The sequence below is a fragment of the Pezoporus flaviventris genome, unplaced genomic scaffold (genome assembly GCF_033815535.1).
Source record: "Pezoporus flaviventris isolate CSIRO_AGI_PZ_B2104156 unplaced genomic scaffold, CSIRO_AGI_Pfla_v1 ptg000020l, whole genome shotgun sequence".
NCBI classification, from domain to species: domain Eukaryota; kingdom Metazoa; phylum Chordata; class Aves; order Psittaciformes; family Psittacidae; genus Pezoporus; species Pezoporus flaviventris.
Window position 1 is genome coordinate 2,424,276 of NW_026892568.1, and position 18,907 is coordinate 2,443,182.

The 18,907-nt window shown below is 38.9% G+C and overlaps 1 protein-coding gene and 1 long non-coding RNA gene across 3 annotated transcripts in view; one reads left to right on the forward strand and one right to left on the reverse strand.

Annotated features, from left to right (window-relative positions):
- The window catches only part of PITPNC1 (phosphatidylinositol transfer protein cytoplasmic 1), a 77,534-nt gene that overhangs the window by 51,488 nt on the left and 7,139 nt on the right, over window positions 1–18,907 (forward strand). The window contains exons 5-6 of the mRNA XM_061455289.1: window positions 824–895; window positions 10,307–10,402. Of these exons, the coding sequence (XP_061311273.1) occupies window positions 824–895; window positions 10,307–10,402 (168 nt within the window). The remainder of the gene's footprint in view (window positions 1–823; window positions 896–10,306; window positions 10,403–18,907) is intronic.
- The window catches only part of LOC133270268 (uncharacterized), a 47,532-nt gene that overhangs the window by 18,873 nt on the left and 9,752 nt on the right, over window positions 1–18,907 (reverse strand). Inside the window, exon 4 of one of the 2 annotated variants that reach the window (XR_009743713.1) lies at window positions 16,685–16,813. The exons of the other annotated variant lie outside the window; for it this stretch is intronic. This is a non-coding gene — a long non-coding RNA (uncharacterized LOC133270268). Of the gene's footprint in view, window positions 1–16,684; window positions 16,814–18,907 lie in introns of those variants that run through there. 2 annotated transcript variants of the gene reach the window in all.

Here is an 18,907-nt window from a genome sequence, read left to right on the forward strand (position 1 = left end):
TCAACATGTCACAGGGAGGATTTCATTATGTTAATGGGAAGACAGTTTGACCAGACACCTTCTGTGGCACCAGAACCCTATGCTGGCAAAACTCACTCCTTTTTTCAACAGGGATTGATTCTAGATGTGCTTGTTGAATACTGAATTTCCTGTGAGCAGAAGACTAAATGATGACTTGTTGGGTGATATCCATGGAAATAGGAATACGTTTTCTGCTGTCTCAAAGGAGATGGCTTCTCATTTCCATTCTGTTGCACCACAGCTGGCCTTCTAATTCACCTCTGTTCTTAGTCATCAGCCCCTCCCTTAGACAAACTCTTCAAATTTGATCAAGTCCAAACTTGTACCAACAGCAATGTGAACTCTGAGGCATCAACATCCTTGTTGTATAAGCTGTATGTACAGCACATTCAATAGTCATGGTCTTTACAAAGATACTTTGCCACAGGGTATTAGTGATGCATCACGCAAAGAGCTGGCACTTCTGTTTCACTGGCAATTGATGCAAGAAAAGACTTGCTGACTGGCAGTAAAGATGCTGAACTAGTACCCTTCAGAGTCTGAAGCAGCTACAATGCCTATGTGAAAAGTTGAGTTGAAAGAACTGTGAAATGCTAAAGAAAAGATATTTGAAGTATTTTTTCCACTGGAACCATGTTGCCTGATATTAGAAATTCTAGTGTTGATAAGCCAACAGTATGCTTTTTCTTGAAGTTATGTGAGTAAAACGAGAAAGCTGATACCAAACAGGATGTACTGAGCATGTCAGTGGTTGAAACAAAGCTCAATTTTTATGTCAAACGTATTTTCTCTTTTGTTGCAGTGTTCATTTTTGCCTAAATTCTCCATTCACATAGAGACAAAATACGAGGACAACAAAGGAAGCAATGACAGTGTAAGTATGATGATGGCTTTTGCAAAATTTGATGTAATCCATGTAGTTAAGCATGGCTGTATGTGGGGGCCGCAGGTCTTTCAGTATGGGAGAAAGGCCTCACCAGGTTTGTACCTTTGCACCCACCAGGGTGTCCTGTCCATGAGCAGCTCCTCAGCTGGGTGTCCTCTGACACCTTTATCTGAGGAGATAAAAGATTCAGGTACACGACTTCCCTTCTGCCTCTGTATTCTACTTGTTACTTCTCTAAACACAATGTAATTTACGTATGTGGATTTAGTCCTGATGAACATTTACGGAGAGTAAAAAAAAGATTACTCTTTTTGGGGGTGCAGTTGCATTTCACATTATCTGTTCACATTATTCTCTCTGAGTAAAGGGGGTTGAATTCAAAGGCTGTTAGGAAGAGCAAACAGGAAGCTAAACAATAGAGATGAGAGACCTCAGTAAACAACTTCAAGGGAACAATGGCTAGACTACTGAAGTGATGCTTTTGGCAACCACTTACCAAAAGTTAAGATGTCCTCAGAGTTAGAGCTTAGAGATGGAAAGGGTAATTAACCATGCAGAATCCTCTCTAGAGGAAGGGTGGGAGTGAGTAGCCAGCAGCTGCTGATGGGGAGATGCGCAGGGATAGAAGGCAGGAGATCACTCTGACTTTGTGGCCTTGACAGGGAGCAAAGCAAAGTCATACAACTTGCAAGAAAAGAGTAACATTCAGTAAAGCCAGGCATGTAGAGATTCAGCCCTCAGATTAATACACAAATACATTTCTACATGTTTCATTGTGGTATGCTTTAAACAGTTGTTTGCTGCAGACTTAAGAAGTTTCTCACAGGTATGAAATGCAGGTTAAAATGTAACCCAGAGACCTAAAGGAGGAGTCTTTGAACTCATTCTGGAGAAAGAAGAAGGCAGAAAAGCATATCTTAAGGGATGCGCAACACTGAGCTGTTCGGTTTCCAGGGGTGTCCCTCCAGCAGCCTTGCAGAGGTGGAAGTGTGCTGCTCTCTATATGGGAGGTGCGCTTCCCCACCCGCCCTGGGCTGGTGTACTAATGGGGCTGACAGCTGTGCACTGCTTATGGTAGAGTAATTACATGTAAAAGAACAAGGTATAATTTTGAATAATGCTTTTGGCATACAGCTACTTTCCCAATGGGAACATGACAGAGATCAGGTATTAGCCACCAGATACCAACAACTTTCAGTCACTGCTAGTCTAAGCCAGAGGGGAGGGGGGGGGGGGGGGGAGGAGGAAAGGAGGGCATTACATTTCCAACTAGATGAGCATTATGTAATTTGTGCACTTGTTAATGTTCACTTTTGGGTTTTGGCAGCACTTTAATTTAGAGCAAGCCCACACCTTTGCTTTTGGGAGGTACAGACTAGTTTTCTGGTACATTATAATACCAGCAGTGAGAAGACACATTCTGTACTGATGCCTAACAGAGGAAGAACTGAGGGTACTTATTTTGTGGCTAAAATATTATGACTCAAGCCCCGATTAGTACTCAAGTACCCTGCCAGTGAATTTAAGATGAACGTAACACAGAGGTAGGATACCCAGATGATGTAAATCAAAGAATCTCTACTCTGCTTGAATCCAGCTCTTCAAATGTAATTTTTACCAGAGTGTCAGTGGGGTAATACTGTATTACCTTTACATTGCAGTACCTGAGTCACAGAGACTAGGCAAGTATTTACTAAGATTAACAGATTTAATTTGACCCTTACTTGAACTAAGAAGGAAAAAGAGAAGAGGGCTGCACTCCAGCCCTGATTTCCATGTCCTTCTGAGAGCTGGGCTATTCACTAGTATGAACACAATAAACCAGTGGAAGATAGACATTTTTTGCTGTTGATCCAGTGATGTGGCTGATACAGCCCCAAAATGCTGGAAGGTTGGTAAATATGGAGGGATGTGATTGAGCCTGTGGAGAGATTTCTATTAAACCAAACACCTAGGACTCGGTTGGTCTGGTTTCTGTTTCTCAGTGTGTAAGCTTAAATCCCACTTAAGAAAATGCAGAGTATTTCACCTTTGTATCATACAAGTTTAGATTAAATTTCACTGTGTTTTCATGGTCAGAAAACAACAGGAATCACAGCATTCATTCCTAGAGATTTCTAAATTTCTATATTTCTCAGCTATTTCTAGATACATTTTTGAGATCGTACAGGTTTTTTTGAAATCCTTGGTCTGTTCTTCATTTCCATCCTAGGTAATAGATTAGATACTGATTGTGAAAAGCAATAATTAGATCTAAGGATACTAAAACTAATTCGATTGCTTAGTGGAAGAAAGCAATATAAATGCTCTTGGGTTCCTGTTGTCATTTAGCAGGCTGCTGTGCCATTAGAATTATTTTATTTAACATGTTGCACTGTCTGGTAAAATTCTACCTAATTACTGCAATATATCTTGATGCAAAAGTCCTCCTGATTTTTCTTGCCAGTTGTCATCATAGAAGGAACTAGTGCAAGATAATGGTACCTGCTTTGGAACTTCATTTTTCCATGTCTCCAGCTTTGTCATCATTTTAACCTATTTTAAATGTGCTTAAAGCACTGTTGTTCCAATCTGTTCAAGTTTGCACTTGATTTGCACAAATGTAAACCTTGCCAGAAAGAAAAACGGAAAATAAACCCCTGTATTTAGATAAAACATTGTGTAGATGGTGATAGTGCAGCACCATAAATCCATCCAGTTGTGATTTGTAGTGCTCCAGCACAGCTGATGTTGCTGTATCATATCTAGAAGCTCACGTGGCAGGTCTTTCCTTAGACAAACAGAGTCATTGTTGGGTGAACATGTTAGTACATCAAATATTGTCACTGCTACCTTGAAGCTTTATAGCTTCATTAGTAGTGCTAGAAACCAGACCAGTGAGTTGGGGTCATTCAGGGTTTCCTCTAAATGGTCTTTTTAAAAGTAAACTTCTTATTTTAAAGAGAAATTTTATTTTTATTTTACTTTTATTTTAAATTACAGAATGGACTTTCTAAAACTTAGAATGATTTGTAAAATGTAAATGACACTGTAGGTGGTATCTGTGGAGTACGTGAAAATGCTGCTTCCCTCCTGCATCTTCATCTGCTTATGTAAGGCAGGGTGGCAGCAGAACCTGCTGGAAGAGGGAAGTGCGGGTCCTACAACAGCCAGCAGCAGTGAGCACAGACAAGCTAGAAGAGTGCCCATTAATCACTCAGTGCACACTTTTTTGCCCGGAAGGAAAATGAGCAAATAGGGAATTTGAATCTAGATGCACAAAGTCTGTATTTTGAATGTTAAAACCATAAGTTAAATAGAAAAGAGTTCTTAAGGTATAATAATGAAATGGTTAGAAGTGACAGGCAGGAGTGGTGTAAGTTACTGGTTGGTTGTGAAGAAATGGTTAGTCTGTGGTTTTCATGAGCACATAAAACCCCCTTTTTTTATTCTATTTGGACAGATATGATTTAACAATTTCTTGAATGGTCAGTATTTATGTATAATTTCATCATAACGGTGTATTGCTCTCACTTTTCTCGCATCTCTCTTACCGTTTCAGCATACACAGACAAACTACAGACATACATTTTGTTTTTAATTTTAATGGGGAATGCACCAGCTTGGGCTTTGTTGATTACAGAGGATCCACCACATGGCTCTAGATGCTGTAATCAATGCACAGTGATCTCACGTGCTGCAGCTCCGTGTCTGTTCTTGCATGCCACAGTCTAGTCCTGTGAACGTTACTGCCTGGTGAAGGCAGACATGCTGTCAAGGTTCAAGCAAATCCCTGGCTTTCAGACACGTGTCAGTTTTGCTGTTTGTTGCAGAAGGATCATTATGTTTGACTGGGGTTTGTTGGGGTTTTTTTTATTGTTTGTTTTTTAGTCACAGAATGAATTTCTGCTGATATTTGGGCAGTGAATTTTTGCCATCTGATACCATCTGGGGAAAGTAAAGTACAGCTTGTAAAAATAATCCAGTAGTTGTCAATAATGGAAATTCAGTGTGTGCAAAACAGTGCCTTGTTCTTTGCAGCGTAACATTTTGCTCTGGAAAACTCAATGGTTAGATCTTGAGTATTAAGGAATAACATGCAAGACCTTACAGTAACCTAGTCTTTCTTTTTCCTAAAGGACCATGATATTTATTAGCAAGAATAACATTATTCTTAAGGGCAATGTAAGGATTCTGAGGCAAAGTTACATTTCAAGATGACAAATTACGAGTCTCATTGGGCAAGTTCTCATAAGAGTATGTCGCAGTAATGCTGATAGAGTCATAAGAGCTGCAGCACTAATTCTTTCTCCATCAAGAGAAAAATAGATTATCAGCATGTTTATTGCCTTTCAAAGGTAATATAGTTTTGAATGACCACTGTCAAATGAAACCAGGAGGTAGTTCTGTATTCCCTATAGTTATAAATTAACACCAGTATCATCTGACACATTAATAGCTTGAGCACACCAAAGCTGATAGCAGATGCTATTTAATACACAACCTAAGTAAATTGCAATGCCATCAGTTAAAGTTAGAAAATCCTTTCTTGCCAGGGAGTTCTCATTCTGCAGCCCCACAAGTGACCATGTACACAGTAGTGATTGCTCATTGTGCTTCATCCTTAATCTGTATTTCTGAAGTGTGTATTCTGATTGGGAAATATTTGACAAAAGTGAGATCAATTTTAGATACGGCCAGCTAAGAAGAAAAGCCATTTTTAGTGCTGCTGGTTTTAGGGTGGTTTATCCCCCTACTTTTGTCTCCTATCTTGGTAACACAGAGCTAGGTTGTAATGAACTTAATATAGAACATGTAAATTAAATGTAAATTCCCTATTTAAGGAAATTGCCATAAAAAAACTATTGTCAGCTGCAATGGAGTCAGCTGTGCCCTGGCTTGGCCTCATCGCGCTACAGGATATCATGGTGTAAATTGGCTAAAGGACTGCCAGGCACCACTGCAATTATGTCAAAATCAAGGTTCAGTTTTAGGGATGATTTTATTTGCACCTGGACTTTTTCTGTATGATGCTGTTCAGTATCTGTTTGCTTCATGATTTGCAATGAAAAATCTTGATTTTGTGAGGCTTTTCCCCCTCTAAGAAGTTTCAAAGGGTACAGACAAATAAATGGTGAGGTTAGCTGAAAGTTCCTTCTGTGCCAAGAGCTCTCCTTTTGGTGAATATCATTACAAATAGTGAGTCCCTAACACGTATGGCTACTGCAAAACTAAGATAAGGCCCATACTGACAGAATGTGAGCAAGTAATATGGTTGTGCCTCTCCTATTTGATTTTTCTAACTGAACGACTGAAGTGAATTAGTAACTGTAACACTTGAAATGGATGCGGCTTTAAAAAACCTAATCCCAGTTAATATTCCCAGTCCGTTATGGCCTTGGAGCTACTTTGACGTAATTACATGAAAATACAGTTCTCTCTTCAGAAAGTACAAATCTAAGCGAGATATTTTGTGAGAGATAGAATAATAGAGGAGTCGTGACATAGAGAAAAAAGAGAGCAGGCAACAAGGCTGCTGATAAAGATGTGGCTGCTCTTCCTCTCTGCAGCAGTGATATTCCCATGCTGATCAGTGAGCCACGTTTACTGCTCCCAGGGAGGGATTCAGACTCTTTCCATCAAACTGCTCCCCGTTATGTATGTCCACATGAATAGTTTTAGCCAGTGAACAGGTTTGAAATTGGGCAATTCCTGTAATCTTTGCCCAAGTAAATCTCCAAAGCAAATTAATGGACTTTGGGGGTAAGGAGGTTGGAACATGACTTAGTGAAAAGTTACACACTGAATAAAACTCCAGAGTTTAATTTCTGAGGAGGTGGCCTTTTATTCTAGACCAAATTTTCCTCCAGGAAAATGAGAGTTAAAGTGGAGCAGATGACACAACCTGCTAAAGGATGCTGTAATACAAAACTGGAGACTAGCCAGTAGTTCTGACGAAGGCAATTTAAGGGGATTAGAATTTCAAGGTGGAGAGCAGGTTTTGTACCTTTTTAATAGGGAAAAAAAAACTATTCTTGCAGGCCTTACTGCAATTGCACCTCTAAATTTTTCATACTATTAAATCTAGATTTAAACCATCCTACAAATGATGAATCCATATATATTCTGCTCTTGATGACAGGAAAGAAACATCACAAGATACATTCATATATTATGAAACAAAGCCAAGGCAAACAAGCACTGATCTGACCCTCAGAGTCCTACTAGCATAGGAGAATGGACTCAGCAGGGTCTGACTTTATACCCATTTCTATCCAAACCAGGTTGGCTATGGGGATTTGCTATAAAAGTTACATTTGGGATTAGCTACATCTGAACGAGGGTGAAGCCAGCAACTTAGCCTGAAGATAAAAGAAGAAAAATGGGAAAGGAACTTGTAGAAAAAGATACTAAATTTGTTGTTGACTTACTGTCATCTCATAACCTGACTTTCCATTCTGGCTGTGGCTACAAAGAAAAGTCAAGTCTCTAACAATGTGCTAGGATATGTCATTGTAGGTCATGAGGAAAATGAAGGAAAGAATTCTAAATACAGCAGCACTTGGATTGCTGCAGTATCCTCTGTGATCTTCCTTTCCTGAGGCACTGGAATCATCTGCCAGAGTCTGAAAATTTTCCCCAAAAGACACTACTGACAATCGTAACGATGACCCAACTGAAATCTTTTTTCCACTTTTCCTGTGGGTGAGTTAGTCTACATAATGATGAGGTTTCAGTCCTCTTGGAAAGTGTATAAATGTTTGTCTGTTGTAAAAAACCTGTCACAAACCCCACCCCTAAGAAAAGCCAAACTCTGATGCAGAAAGGACTCTCCAGCCTGAATATTACTCTTTGTTTTCCATTTGATTGTGTATTTCAATATCAATTAATTACTTGGCTTCCAACTGTAAAGCCTGTCCAGCTCTTTCCAAAATAATATTTAATATTCTGCCTTTCTACATCATCTTCTTAAGGATACAGATTGTTCTCACCATTCATTTTCTGCACATTTGTGAATACAGTTGCACAGATTGGGAGCCTTATGCTTCTTTTTGTGGCCTTTAATCTCTTCCTTTAAAACTTCTAAATTTTAGTCTCTTTGATCACAAACACTATAAACCCATCCTTCCTACAGGTTTTGAGGCAATCGCAGATTATGGGGTTAGGAGAGGAAATAAGAGAATTAGAGCTAGGAAAGAAATCAGTCTTGTTCTCTAATGACTTCTTACTTTCTGCTGCTGATAGAATGAGAAGATTAAATCCCTATCTGCAAATGCTGTGAGGACAATCTAAGAAGGGGAAAAGCATAAATGATTAGACAGCAACTTGTGCCAGTAAAGGGAAGCAACAATGTCATTCAGCAAACTTCTGGAATGGAGGAAATGGTCAGAGGTAGCTGAAGCAGCAAATAAGGCACAGTTGAAATGCTTGAAAAATTCCTCCTGTTTTTGACAGATTGGCAAAGGCATCTGTCATCCCCACTTCTAGCAAAGCATTTGAAAGAGAAAAAGAATGTAAAACTATATTACTTAGAGGTGCAATATGTGGATCAAGCCTGTGACAGAGCAGGGCACATTTTTTTCAGATAAGATATTGGGTAATAGTTCCAATTTAGGTCCTTGCAAATGTGCAGATTTGTGTGTGCTTAAATTCATGAGGTTTGTACTTAAACCATACACTGACTGATTCAGGGCCTCAGTTGACCTGGTAATGGCCATTTAAGAGAATTCTCCATTATTTTATTTAAAGCTCAGAGATTATAGTGAAAGCATCTTGTTCCAGAAATAGCTCAGCTGATTTCATCAAGGGACTGCTCTGTATATCTGAATTTGCTTAGGAGAAAAGCAAGCAGGGAAGCTTGTAAAAAGCAACCTGTATTATACATATCAAACACAACAGCTATTTAAAAAATGTATTCCAAGAAAGGGCATGATGGGGAAAGGCCCCCTCAGCTCACATTTGTTCAAATAATCACCATGTTTTGCAAAACAAGGACTGGAGAAGGAAAATAAGTACACAGATAAAAGCAGACTGGAGTTTCCCTTTGTTTCGTTCTTCTGCAGTTTCAGACACATTAACATTTTATATCCAGTTCACAAAGCATTCAGCATTGCTTATTTTATTCCAGTGCTGTTAATGACCAAGACAAGTTAAAATGGTAGAGTCAAACTTCAGCTTTTCGTATATTTCCTGAGCAACGTTCTCCTTACCAGCTGGTAAACTGGTTCATCATAGTTCATTGCTCACTTTGAATGCTTTAAATGGGTAGCCGCATCTTCCAGAACCACTAAAGTAGCATTCTTGTTACTGAATAGTCGCTGGCATTTTGTTTTTTTAACTGTTCCTTTAGGATGAAGTGAAATTAACAGAGCGTTCACTGCATTTATTTAACAACAACAAAAAAAGAAAACAGTATTTATGCTTCCTGGAAACATTCGCTATAGAACACTGTGCCCCAAAGGGAAAAACACATCCTTGGCTTGTTACTGATCTTGACAGTGTCTGCAGAGCTTCCCTGAATTTGATGGTTCATGATAGCCTTTTAGCTAGCCACTATTTCCAAGTCCCAGAATCACAAGTAGAATTATATTGCAGGGATAGGATCAGTCACATGGGTCACCAAGATGCCTCAATCGTTAAATTCTGGGCACAGGCACAGATGCAAATGACCTGCATTTCAAATATAGCCGTCGTTTGCCTTGCAAAAACAAGAGACTTGAGGTTCAAAACCAGCTCCTAAAGGACTGAGATGAAAATAAGCTCTGAGTGTGCTCAAATGGATGGAAGTTTCCAGCTTCCACTGAGGACAGTTCAACCAGACTTTTGATTCTCAGTATAACAGCACCTTAGCCTGAGTTGTTCACACAAAATACCTGCATTTCATTCTTGTCCCTAGAGTGAAAAGGTTAGAAACAGCCAGAGTCCAGAAACTTAAGTTTTTTACACAGTAATGGAATCCAGCTCAAAGAGTAGAGAACACAATAAACCCCATCCTAGATGTTGACTTTACTATTTGTAACCAAAGTCTCCCTTCCAAAAAGTACAAGGAAGACCTGCAGTGTGAGCAGTAAGTGCTGAACACGATGTGTTAACGTCTAACAGTCCTCTGTTGATCTGACATAGTGGATTGTTCCTGAAAAAGTCTGTGGGATAATTCATTCGAACTGTCATAAATTTTGCTTAGGAACACCTTGTTTATGTATGATCTTGAGAACACCGATTTTCTTGCCTTTGACATCTGCTAGAGAACGTGACTGTGTCCCTGCAAAAACTTTGGTATCTTACATCAGAAGATGTTCAGATGCAAGCCAAAAATACATTATGTTGCACAAGTCATTGAAATTGCTTGTAACGGTTATTCCAGGTGGATTTTGTAAGGGTGATGTTCTGAACAGTGCTGAGTCTCTTTAACTCTTGCAGATTTTTGACAAAGAAGCTAAAGACCTGGAGAGAGAAGTCTGCTTTATTGATATTGCCAGTGATGAAATTCCCGAGCGCTATTACAAGGAATCAGAGGTAAGAGACAACTTGGTTTGAATTGGTGAAGAAGGGAATGTAAGAGGCTGCAGGAAAGCCTTGATAGTAATCAAATCAAAGGGTTTTTTTGTATGAAATCTTGCTGGTCAGTAGTATTTAAGAAGCTTTCAATTTGAGGGGAAGCCGATAGCAACCTCCTTATCTAGATTGCCTGACACTTCCTTTTGCAGATGGTTCCTCCAACCTTTTGAAATGCTTTCATACCCTTATCGGAACATATCCTGTACCAGATCTTTGATGTTCATCTGAATTCATTCAAAGTAGAAAAAGACTTTTCTTTGAATCATGAAGCTCAGTTAAGTGTTTGCAGGTCTGAGGGGTATTAAATGTTCCTGTCATCCTTACTTGCATCTCGCCATGATGAACAAGTCGTGTGAAGTGTCTGAGCCCAGGCAAAGGACAGATGAGGACAGGGTTGATGCACAAGGTAACTCATTGGTGACCATGACACAAGACCAAGAAGGACTGAAGTAGACTACATGCTGCAGTGAATCTGCCAGGAAGCATCAATGGCAGCAGACACATTCGTTCCCTTAGAATTCCCTTGGAAATCACTCCATGTATATTTGATGGCTCACATCTCTAAAGAGCACTCTTCTTTTAGGTCAGTGCAATTCACTGGTTTGAAATCAGCGGCCATCATGCAAATGAAGATGAGGCCTCAGTAACCTCAGACTTGAAAAATGATGGTTCACAACAAGTAGCTAGAGAGGAAAGATCAGATCTCTGCTTGCATTTAATTCTGGAGATATGATTTTCCTCTGGAGCCAAGTATATATTCATAGCTGGCAATGAGTATGGCAGCTGTTTGACTATACAAAACGAGACTACATAATCATTTTTAGGGCAGAAAATGAAGACTTGCCAATGAATTGATTTCTATACCATAGGAGACATGATTTTCAGACTAAAAAAGTCGGGTACTTGTTATCTTCCATTTATAGATCCTATTTCAAATTTTATGTATGGGTCATAAAACCAAATTGGGTCTACAGTAGAATGAAAAGTAATTTTATTAGTTCCCTTAGATAATGAAACCCATCTGGTTAGTACTAAAATTGTATAACACCTCATGAAACAGCTTATTGGTCCCATCATCTTATCTGAACTCCATAGTCTCCTGGTTCCATTTAGGAATGACTGCTGCTATTGAATGGGTCAGCATTTCACTGGGCTTTAAAGAAATCATGTCAGATTTTCCATGTCGGTGTGTGCACTTCCAGAAATGGTAAACATGGAGGTTTAACACCTTTTCAGCTTTCCTTCCCATTTTTAATAGCCAACTATTAAGTATAATTTCCACATGGTTACTCTTATGATAGAGGAAACCAACCTCATGTTAAGCAAGAAAGAATTTCAGTCTTTGTGTTGTTATTTCAGACACTAGAGACCTGATTCCAAGCAAAATGGAATTTTACATGGGTTTAAACAACAAAAATAGCCCAGCATCTGTTGTTTTTTTCTGTACTGATGGATGATGTGTATGTGCCTACCAAATTCTGTTTCAGAATTTGTACAAAATAGTAAGAACACCTTAGCATTTAACTGTGCACATACTGTAACTGACACTGAATTAAAAATAGTTGAATTAAGTATCTTCCAAAATTTACCAGCTATGGGGTTTTATGCTACCATATGATGAATGTGAAGCCAAATTCCCATTTCTCATGAAGCCTCATACATCATTTAGGGACTATAAAAAGATTTTTAATGTTGTAAATGTAATTTCTGTCTGTCTTCAATCAGAACAGGATAAAAAGTAAGTTTGTGTAAATGAGGAATGGTCTGTGTTTTCCAAATAGCAGTTTTAGAGATAACTAAAACCCATTTACTGAAAGCTTTTGAAAGGCATTTTAGTTCTAATAATAATTTGGCTGCTTTTAGTTCATTTAGCTGAAGTGATACTAAGATTAGAGATTAAAAGTGATTTAAGAATTAGATCACGCAGGGTAGTGTTCTGACTCCCGTCTGGAAAGACCACTGAGAATGATTTTAACTTCAGGCATGTTAGTAATCTCTTCAGCTCAGTGGAGCTTCTACATGATTACAGTTAAGTGAGTTCTGGATCAGGGTCAGCATATGTGGCAGTTTCTAGACATGAGCTTTAAATTTCTTTTATATCCTGATGAAAGTGCATCCCTCTTCAATTAAAAATATATGTCATTTTTAACAGCAAATTTCCTTATTTAGTTTCATTACTGTATATTAAAGGGGTAACTTAAATAATTTAAACCTTTCACACACTGCTTCAACTGCTTGTAGATGGGTGATTGCTGATATGATCAGACAGCACTAATTGCATAGTTGCAGTTAAGCTAGTATTTGTGATTTCCATTATTTTGAACTTTGAAGTGCTCAGTTACCCTTCACAGGCTGTTTGGGCCAAAAACCTAAGTTTTTCAGCCCCTTCCTACAATTTGGCTGTGACCTTTCTTTGGGCTACTGTATCAAATAACATTGATTGTACCAGAATGAGCTTGGGCAGCTTTAGTGTTGTTTTTCTCGTTTCTATAAATGGAAGATGCGATTGTGCGATATCAGTATCATCAATAGAGGTGATAATAGTGCAGCAACCATGGGAGGGTTCAGGAGATACCCAAGGAACCCACAGCAACAAACTCCATACAGAGTGAAGCAACCCATCTCTTCTTCCTAGCACCTGGGTTCTAAAACATGGCTTTTCACTTGCCCTGACATGAATCCTATAAACATATCTATATTCTACCTTCCATTGTAACTTACGTAATAATGATTCATGCATAAAAAGGCAACATGTATAAAACATCATACATAAATGTATACTCCATTTGAATTGCACAGCTCATTTTGACTTGTGCTGGTGCTGCTGAGAAAGGAGAAGTGTTCCACGAAAATGTCATGGTGGTTGAAGGGAAAATGATTGAATTCAGATCTGTGCATATCTGCTTTTTCTCTCCAAGTATTAACTAAAACGGAAAAGGAAAAATATAGTTAGCTGGAGGCTTCAGGAGAGCTGTTGTTTCACTGAGGAGGGACCTCTGCCAATAATGCTGGGTGATCTCTTGTCCAGAGGCCTGCAAGTGATTTGAATTCCCTTCAGAATGGAGAGCTTATCTGTCAGTGTGTGCAGAGAAGGACTTAAATCACCAAGTAAATAGTGAATCAGAGACAATTTGTAGCTATTACAAACATACACCGAGTCCAAGTCTGTCCTCCATGGAGGTGTACGGGTTTCTGGTGTCCAAAAAGTTGTCCTTGCAGAAGCCTGGAGGGGATGTAAGTGCAGCAGTCTTGGGCCTCCCAAAGCAGATGACTGAATTTTGACTTAATGACCATCTACAACCTTCATTGTGCAGTAGCCACGAGAACACCCCACAATGCTGCCATATCTTAAATAAAGCAGGGTTTTTTTACTAGCATGGGCCTAAAAATCCTTAAACTTCAAAAGTTTAAAATGTGAGTTCCCAAATGGAGAAAGCTTGAATCTAGGCTAACAAGTTTGCCTGTTTTTCTGTAAGGACTCACATATGTGTCCAAATCTGAATGTGTGTATTACATCAAATACAGAATTTTCTGTATCTATATAAAGAATGTGCAAGCCTACAGGTAAGAGTAGTTGCACATTTTGTAAATTCATTTCCTTGCGACTTTACCCTCAATGAATATGTATCACCAGCCATCATGTATTCCCCATATAGACATACATATTTATCTGAGTTATAGAAAAGAATAAAACTGAGCTATGCTGAAGAGTGAGGGCCTCAAGTGAATCATTCACTGAAATGAAACATCTACTGTAGATGGGAGCTACTGAGCAAAATGTTCTTTTCCAACATATTCAAGTTGTCAAAATTAACAGTGTTTCATTTCCTGTTTATAACAAAGCAGTTGAGAGTTGGACAAATGGAATAAACTTTTTAAGTTACCTCCACACAGAAAGACTTCATGCAGCTGCTGCAGTTTTTCTTCTTCTGGCTGCTTTTACTTTAACACAGCTGCACTGTAATAGGTCCAGCTTACTACTGTCCAGGTGCTTTCAGAATAACAAAACCTCTATCACATTACAGAGCCCGAGAATTATGTTTGAGATAACACAGCTGCCTCGGCCCCCCAGTGAACATGTACAACATGTTGGTACAGAGGATCAGAACAGGGCATGGCAAAAAGAGATGAAAATTTCCCTTTCCTTCTGACTAACTTCATTTGTGAGCTTATGTAAAGCCTGGCTGCATTATCATATCTTAACACCTCAGGACTGTCCCAGTATTTACAGTTCTGAAGTATTTAGCTGTCTCTTCCAGAAAATACATTCTATTGGAAATTCAAGAAGAGGGGGGGAAAGAAAGTCTTTTAAAAATGGCTCCACGTATATGTCTATAGTAGTAGCATTTTTACATCAACAAATCTTTCCAGAGCCCTCGCTAAGCTGAAATCCAAGCCCTAGCAGCTACAGCTGATGGTGAAAGGCCAGACCACATGTAAGTATTGACATAAGCACAGTGGTGGAACATATTGCAGTAGGGGCTGAAAAAACTAATCCATGCATTAAAAGGAAGGAAGAGAGGAAGAATCTGCTTTAGATCTGAGTGCCTCCAGTAAGAGAACAGCATGCATGGCATACGCATATTGCACCTTCACCTCTGGAGAGCACATTCACCGTAGGGATCTCTTTCCATGCTATAATGGCTGTACAAACAGTAAGAAATTTTTGAGACAGATCAGTGACAAGGTAACAAGATGTTCCACGCTGGCTTCCGGCACACAGACAAAGTAGGTGTTGACAGCTGCACAAGAGTATGGCATTTGCAACTCCTGCTGATCCCATGGTGAAGCTCAGGGAAAGGATGCCTATTCAGATTTGGAAGGTTTCTGTAAACCACAAATGTATCTTATTATTTAACTTTAAGTTAAACATAATATTTCAGAATAAAATCTGAAAAGGCATTGCAACAGCCCAGTGCTATATTGTCAATACAGTGGTGTTCCCTCCTGGAAAGGAGGTTGCAGTTCCACGCCGATGCCTGTAACGTCTGTGGTCCATGAGGAAAGTTAAGTAAATAAATGCTAAATAATAAGCTGTTGAGCCAGGACCAACCATACATGGCCTAAGAAACACTGGGAGAGTGCTGTGTTTAAAACCCTATCCATCACAGCAGGGCTTTTGTTTTATTTCATTATAATTTTACATTTTACTCTCAAATAAGCCCAGCTCACGGGTCATGTTGTTTCTGCTTTGTTAGCAGAAGAGCTATTTTTAAATCACTCTGCACCTGGCAATAATGTATTGCAAATACAGAGTAGGTTTTGCTCCTCTGCAAAAGGATTTGCCAGATGGGCTTTCCTAATAAATTGTGTCTGATAAAAGGACGAGAAGGTTATTTAAACAAAAAGATTTTAGCTATGCCATTACATTTAAAATGGATTGAGGATTCTGCCAGTAGATAAATTAAGGGGGAACAGTGAATAGAGGCAGTATTCTTTGGCTGATGGCTCCTCTAGAAAGGAAGGCATGGGTGGCTGAAGCAAAAATAAGGCACACACGATTAATGATGTAAATAACAATATAAAAAGGGGGTCAGAGCAAAGATTAGCTCTCCCAGTTTCTAGTCACGGACAGAAGTGTTTCAAGCACATGTGCCACAATTCCTGCCTGTAGAACTTGCTGCTTCACTGCAGCCTCATGCCTCTGGTATCTGTTTGGGAAATTGCCGTGCCTTTCAAAGGAGGAACAAGGAATGGCCATGGTCTGGTACAGGCAGGTGCTCAGCACTTCCTCCTGGGACTTGCAGAGATGTGAGCGTGGCCCATGAGTCTAATTTGTTCTGACTGACCTAATCAGTGAGCTACAGCATGAGAGGCAGGAGGAGCAGCAGTGCTGTGTACCAGAGCTATTTCTACTTGTATTTAATAGAAAATTATCCTCCTAATTAATTATTTTTTTTTAGAAGGACCTTACATACTGATTGCAGGAAGGACTCCAGGCTGGGAGTCTGAACCTGGCAATCTGAAGTCATGAGTCAGGCACATGAATTGGTCTGGGTTGTGGCTTTCATGCCAAAGTTCTCACCTTCGACACCCTTTGAATTGATGGCCCAGGGATTTGGTTCTCAAATTCACTTTGTTTAATGTTGCTGTGTATCTTATGACCTACTACTTGTATCCTAAATCTGACTGAGCTTATACAGAGTCTTCGAGTTTTAGCTTGCCTGATCAAGCACTCAGTAAAATCTTTAACATCTTCATCCATTCCTCTGAATTCTTTCTGTTTCCTGGCTTCCATTCATCAGTTAATGTTTTCAAAAAGGCAGGAATTTCCATAAAAGCTATTGGATACAAGTTGCCCATGCTGTCCATCATTGCCTGGCTCTCTGCTTGGAACTGTCCAGCCAATTTGTGACTAAACATCATGTCCTCCAAGAGAAAGGGATGTGATTAAGGGAAACAAAGGTGCCATCCCTGGGTGCCATTAAAGGAATCTGCAGCTAGGAGTGGTGTGGTGGATAAATTGTATTGCATTAGGTGGATTATTTGTGGGACACCAATTTAAGAACCCTCTTGTCCACTGGGCTGGACATTGCAAAGCCAAACCAAAGCAAAACACTTTCACAGCATCCAGGGGGTTCTGGCAGTTTGAGACACAAGTTCCATGCAGGACTGGGCAGTCATGCAGCGTAGCTTTTGTTAGTTGATTTTTATTTGTGACTTCTGAATAGTTGATACTGATTCAAAATCATTGCAGTAAATCCCTTTGGACTGCACTGAAGTTATTCCATTACAGATGTGGTTATCACTGAAGGGCTGTGAAGTGTAACGCTCAGTATTACTGATGTGCATATCCAAAAGGCTTCATCAAGACACTGGCTCCATCAGACTAGCACCGTATGTGTATGTCAGAAACAGCAGACCCTTCCTTACATTAAACTGGTTCCCTTTCTAGAAATGCTTATTTAACACTGGAATATTTTGCAGGAATATTTGAAATCATATTTCCTGTAGTTATTTCTTTATTTACAGAACAATCTACTAGAATTTTACATCTTGCTGAATATTACATCTTAGTTCTTCTCTTTTTTGCTTTTCTTATTTTTATTACATTGATGAATTCAAGCAAAAAACATCTAGATCAGTCTGAGGTCAAGTTGTATTGAGTGAGAAGATTGGCAACAGCATGAGACTATGAGCTGTGATGTACAGTGGTATATTGCTCTGATAAATGATGACACTGAATTGTTTCTCATCGTGATTTAACATTGGAACCTTATTATGCTGCAAGCTTCAAGTTTCTATTTAGAAAAGAGTATGTCAGCAATAAAAGCAATGACTTTCACAGAGCAGCAAGACTATCACCTCATTAGAGCTTTGTAGAGAGGCTTTAATAATAGAGCTTCAGTTTATGGATAAAATCAGAAGCTGAGTCAGGAGATAGCTGAACATTAGAAAAAGGAATGCTGAATGATATATAAGCTCACAATGAATGAAAGAAAATTAAGATCGGAATAGTTGTATCAATTTTTTGTTAGTTTTTCTCCTGATTGTTTTCCATTTAATTCATAATTTAAGCACATGTGTAAATACATGTTTAATGTTTTGCTTTTATAACAAAGGATGGATTCAAAAGATCTTCCCAAATCTCAGCTTTGGGGAAGACAGCACAGGCAAGCATGGGTGGTTACTCTTGAAGAGAGATTTTAGAAGCTCCACTATGAATTAACTAGAAGTACATTATTTTTAAGCTTTGAAAATCAATGCTTAACTGTAAATTATTTCTATTTACAAGATGTAATTGTCAGGATTGGACATAAAGTGAAATGGAATTATACCAATAAGGAAAATTACTCTTTGACAGATAAAACTGTATGATTAACTAATACCATTATTGGATTTTTGGTCTTGCTTTTGTAATTTCCACACCAATTTATTTGATTTTCCATTTTTTAAAAGAGAGACAGAGTTCAATTCTTTAGTGTTTTGTCTGTAACTCACTTGTAACCAGGGGTGGCTGAATTGAAGGAGTTTAATACTTAGCTGCCCACCTGGATATACAAAATATTTAACATTGAAAATGGCATTGTGAGGGTCACATCAGTGTCTGTGTGACCAATTGGACATGATTTCAGCAAGAAGGACATGGGTAGACAGTACTAGTAAGTCATCCTGAGGGAGCAGTGGGAAAGCAGCTCTGAAGAAGCCATGGGTTTGGTTCTTTTCCAAAGGCCATAAATAACATTTGGATTGCACTGTGTTGTAATTACTTGCAATAATCTATTTTCCTATAGCAGAAAATGCCCTAGATGATAGGATTGTCAAGGCATCTCCAAGAATATGCTGCCATCGATTCACTGGCTGCTGGACTAAAAGACAGATTGGATTTTAGTGTATTCTGGTACTTATTTAAGTCAGTTTCATGTTACTTTTTCATGATGTTTATTAGCACGTTGTAATATTTTATGTCTTATCAAAACATTTACTTTCACGCATTAACAAACAGGACTTCCTCTCCTGCAT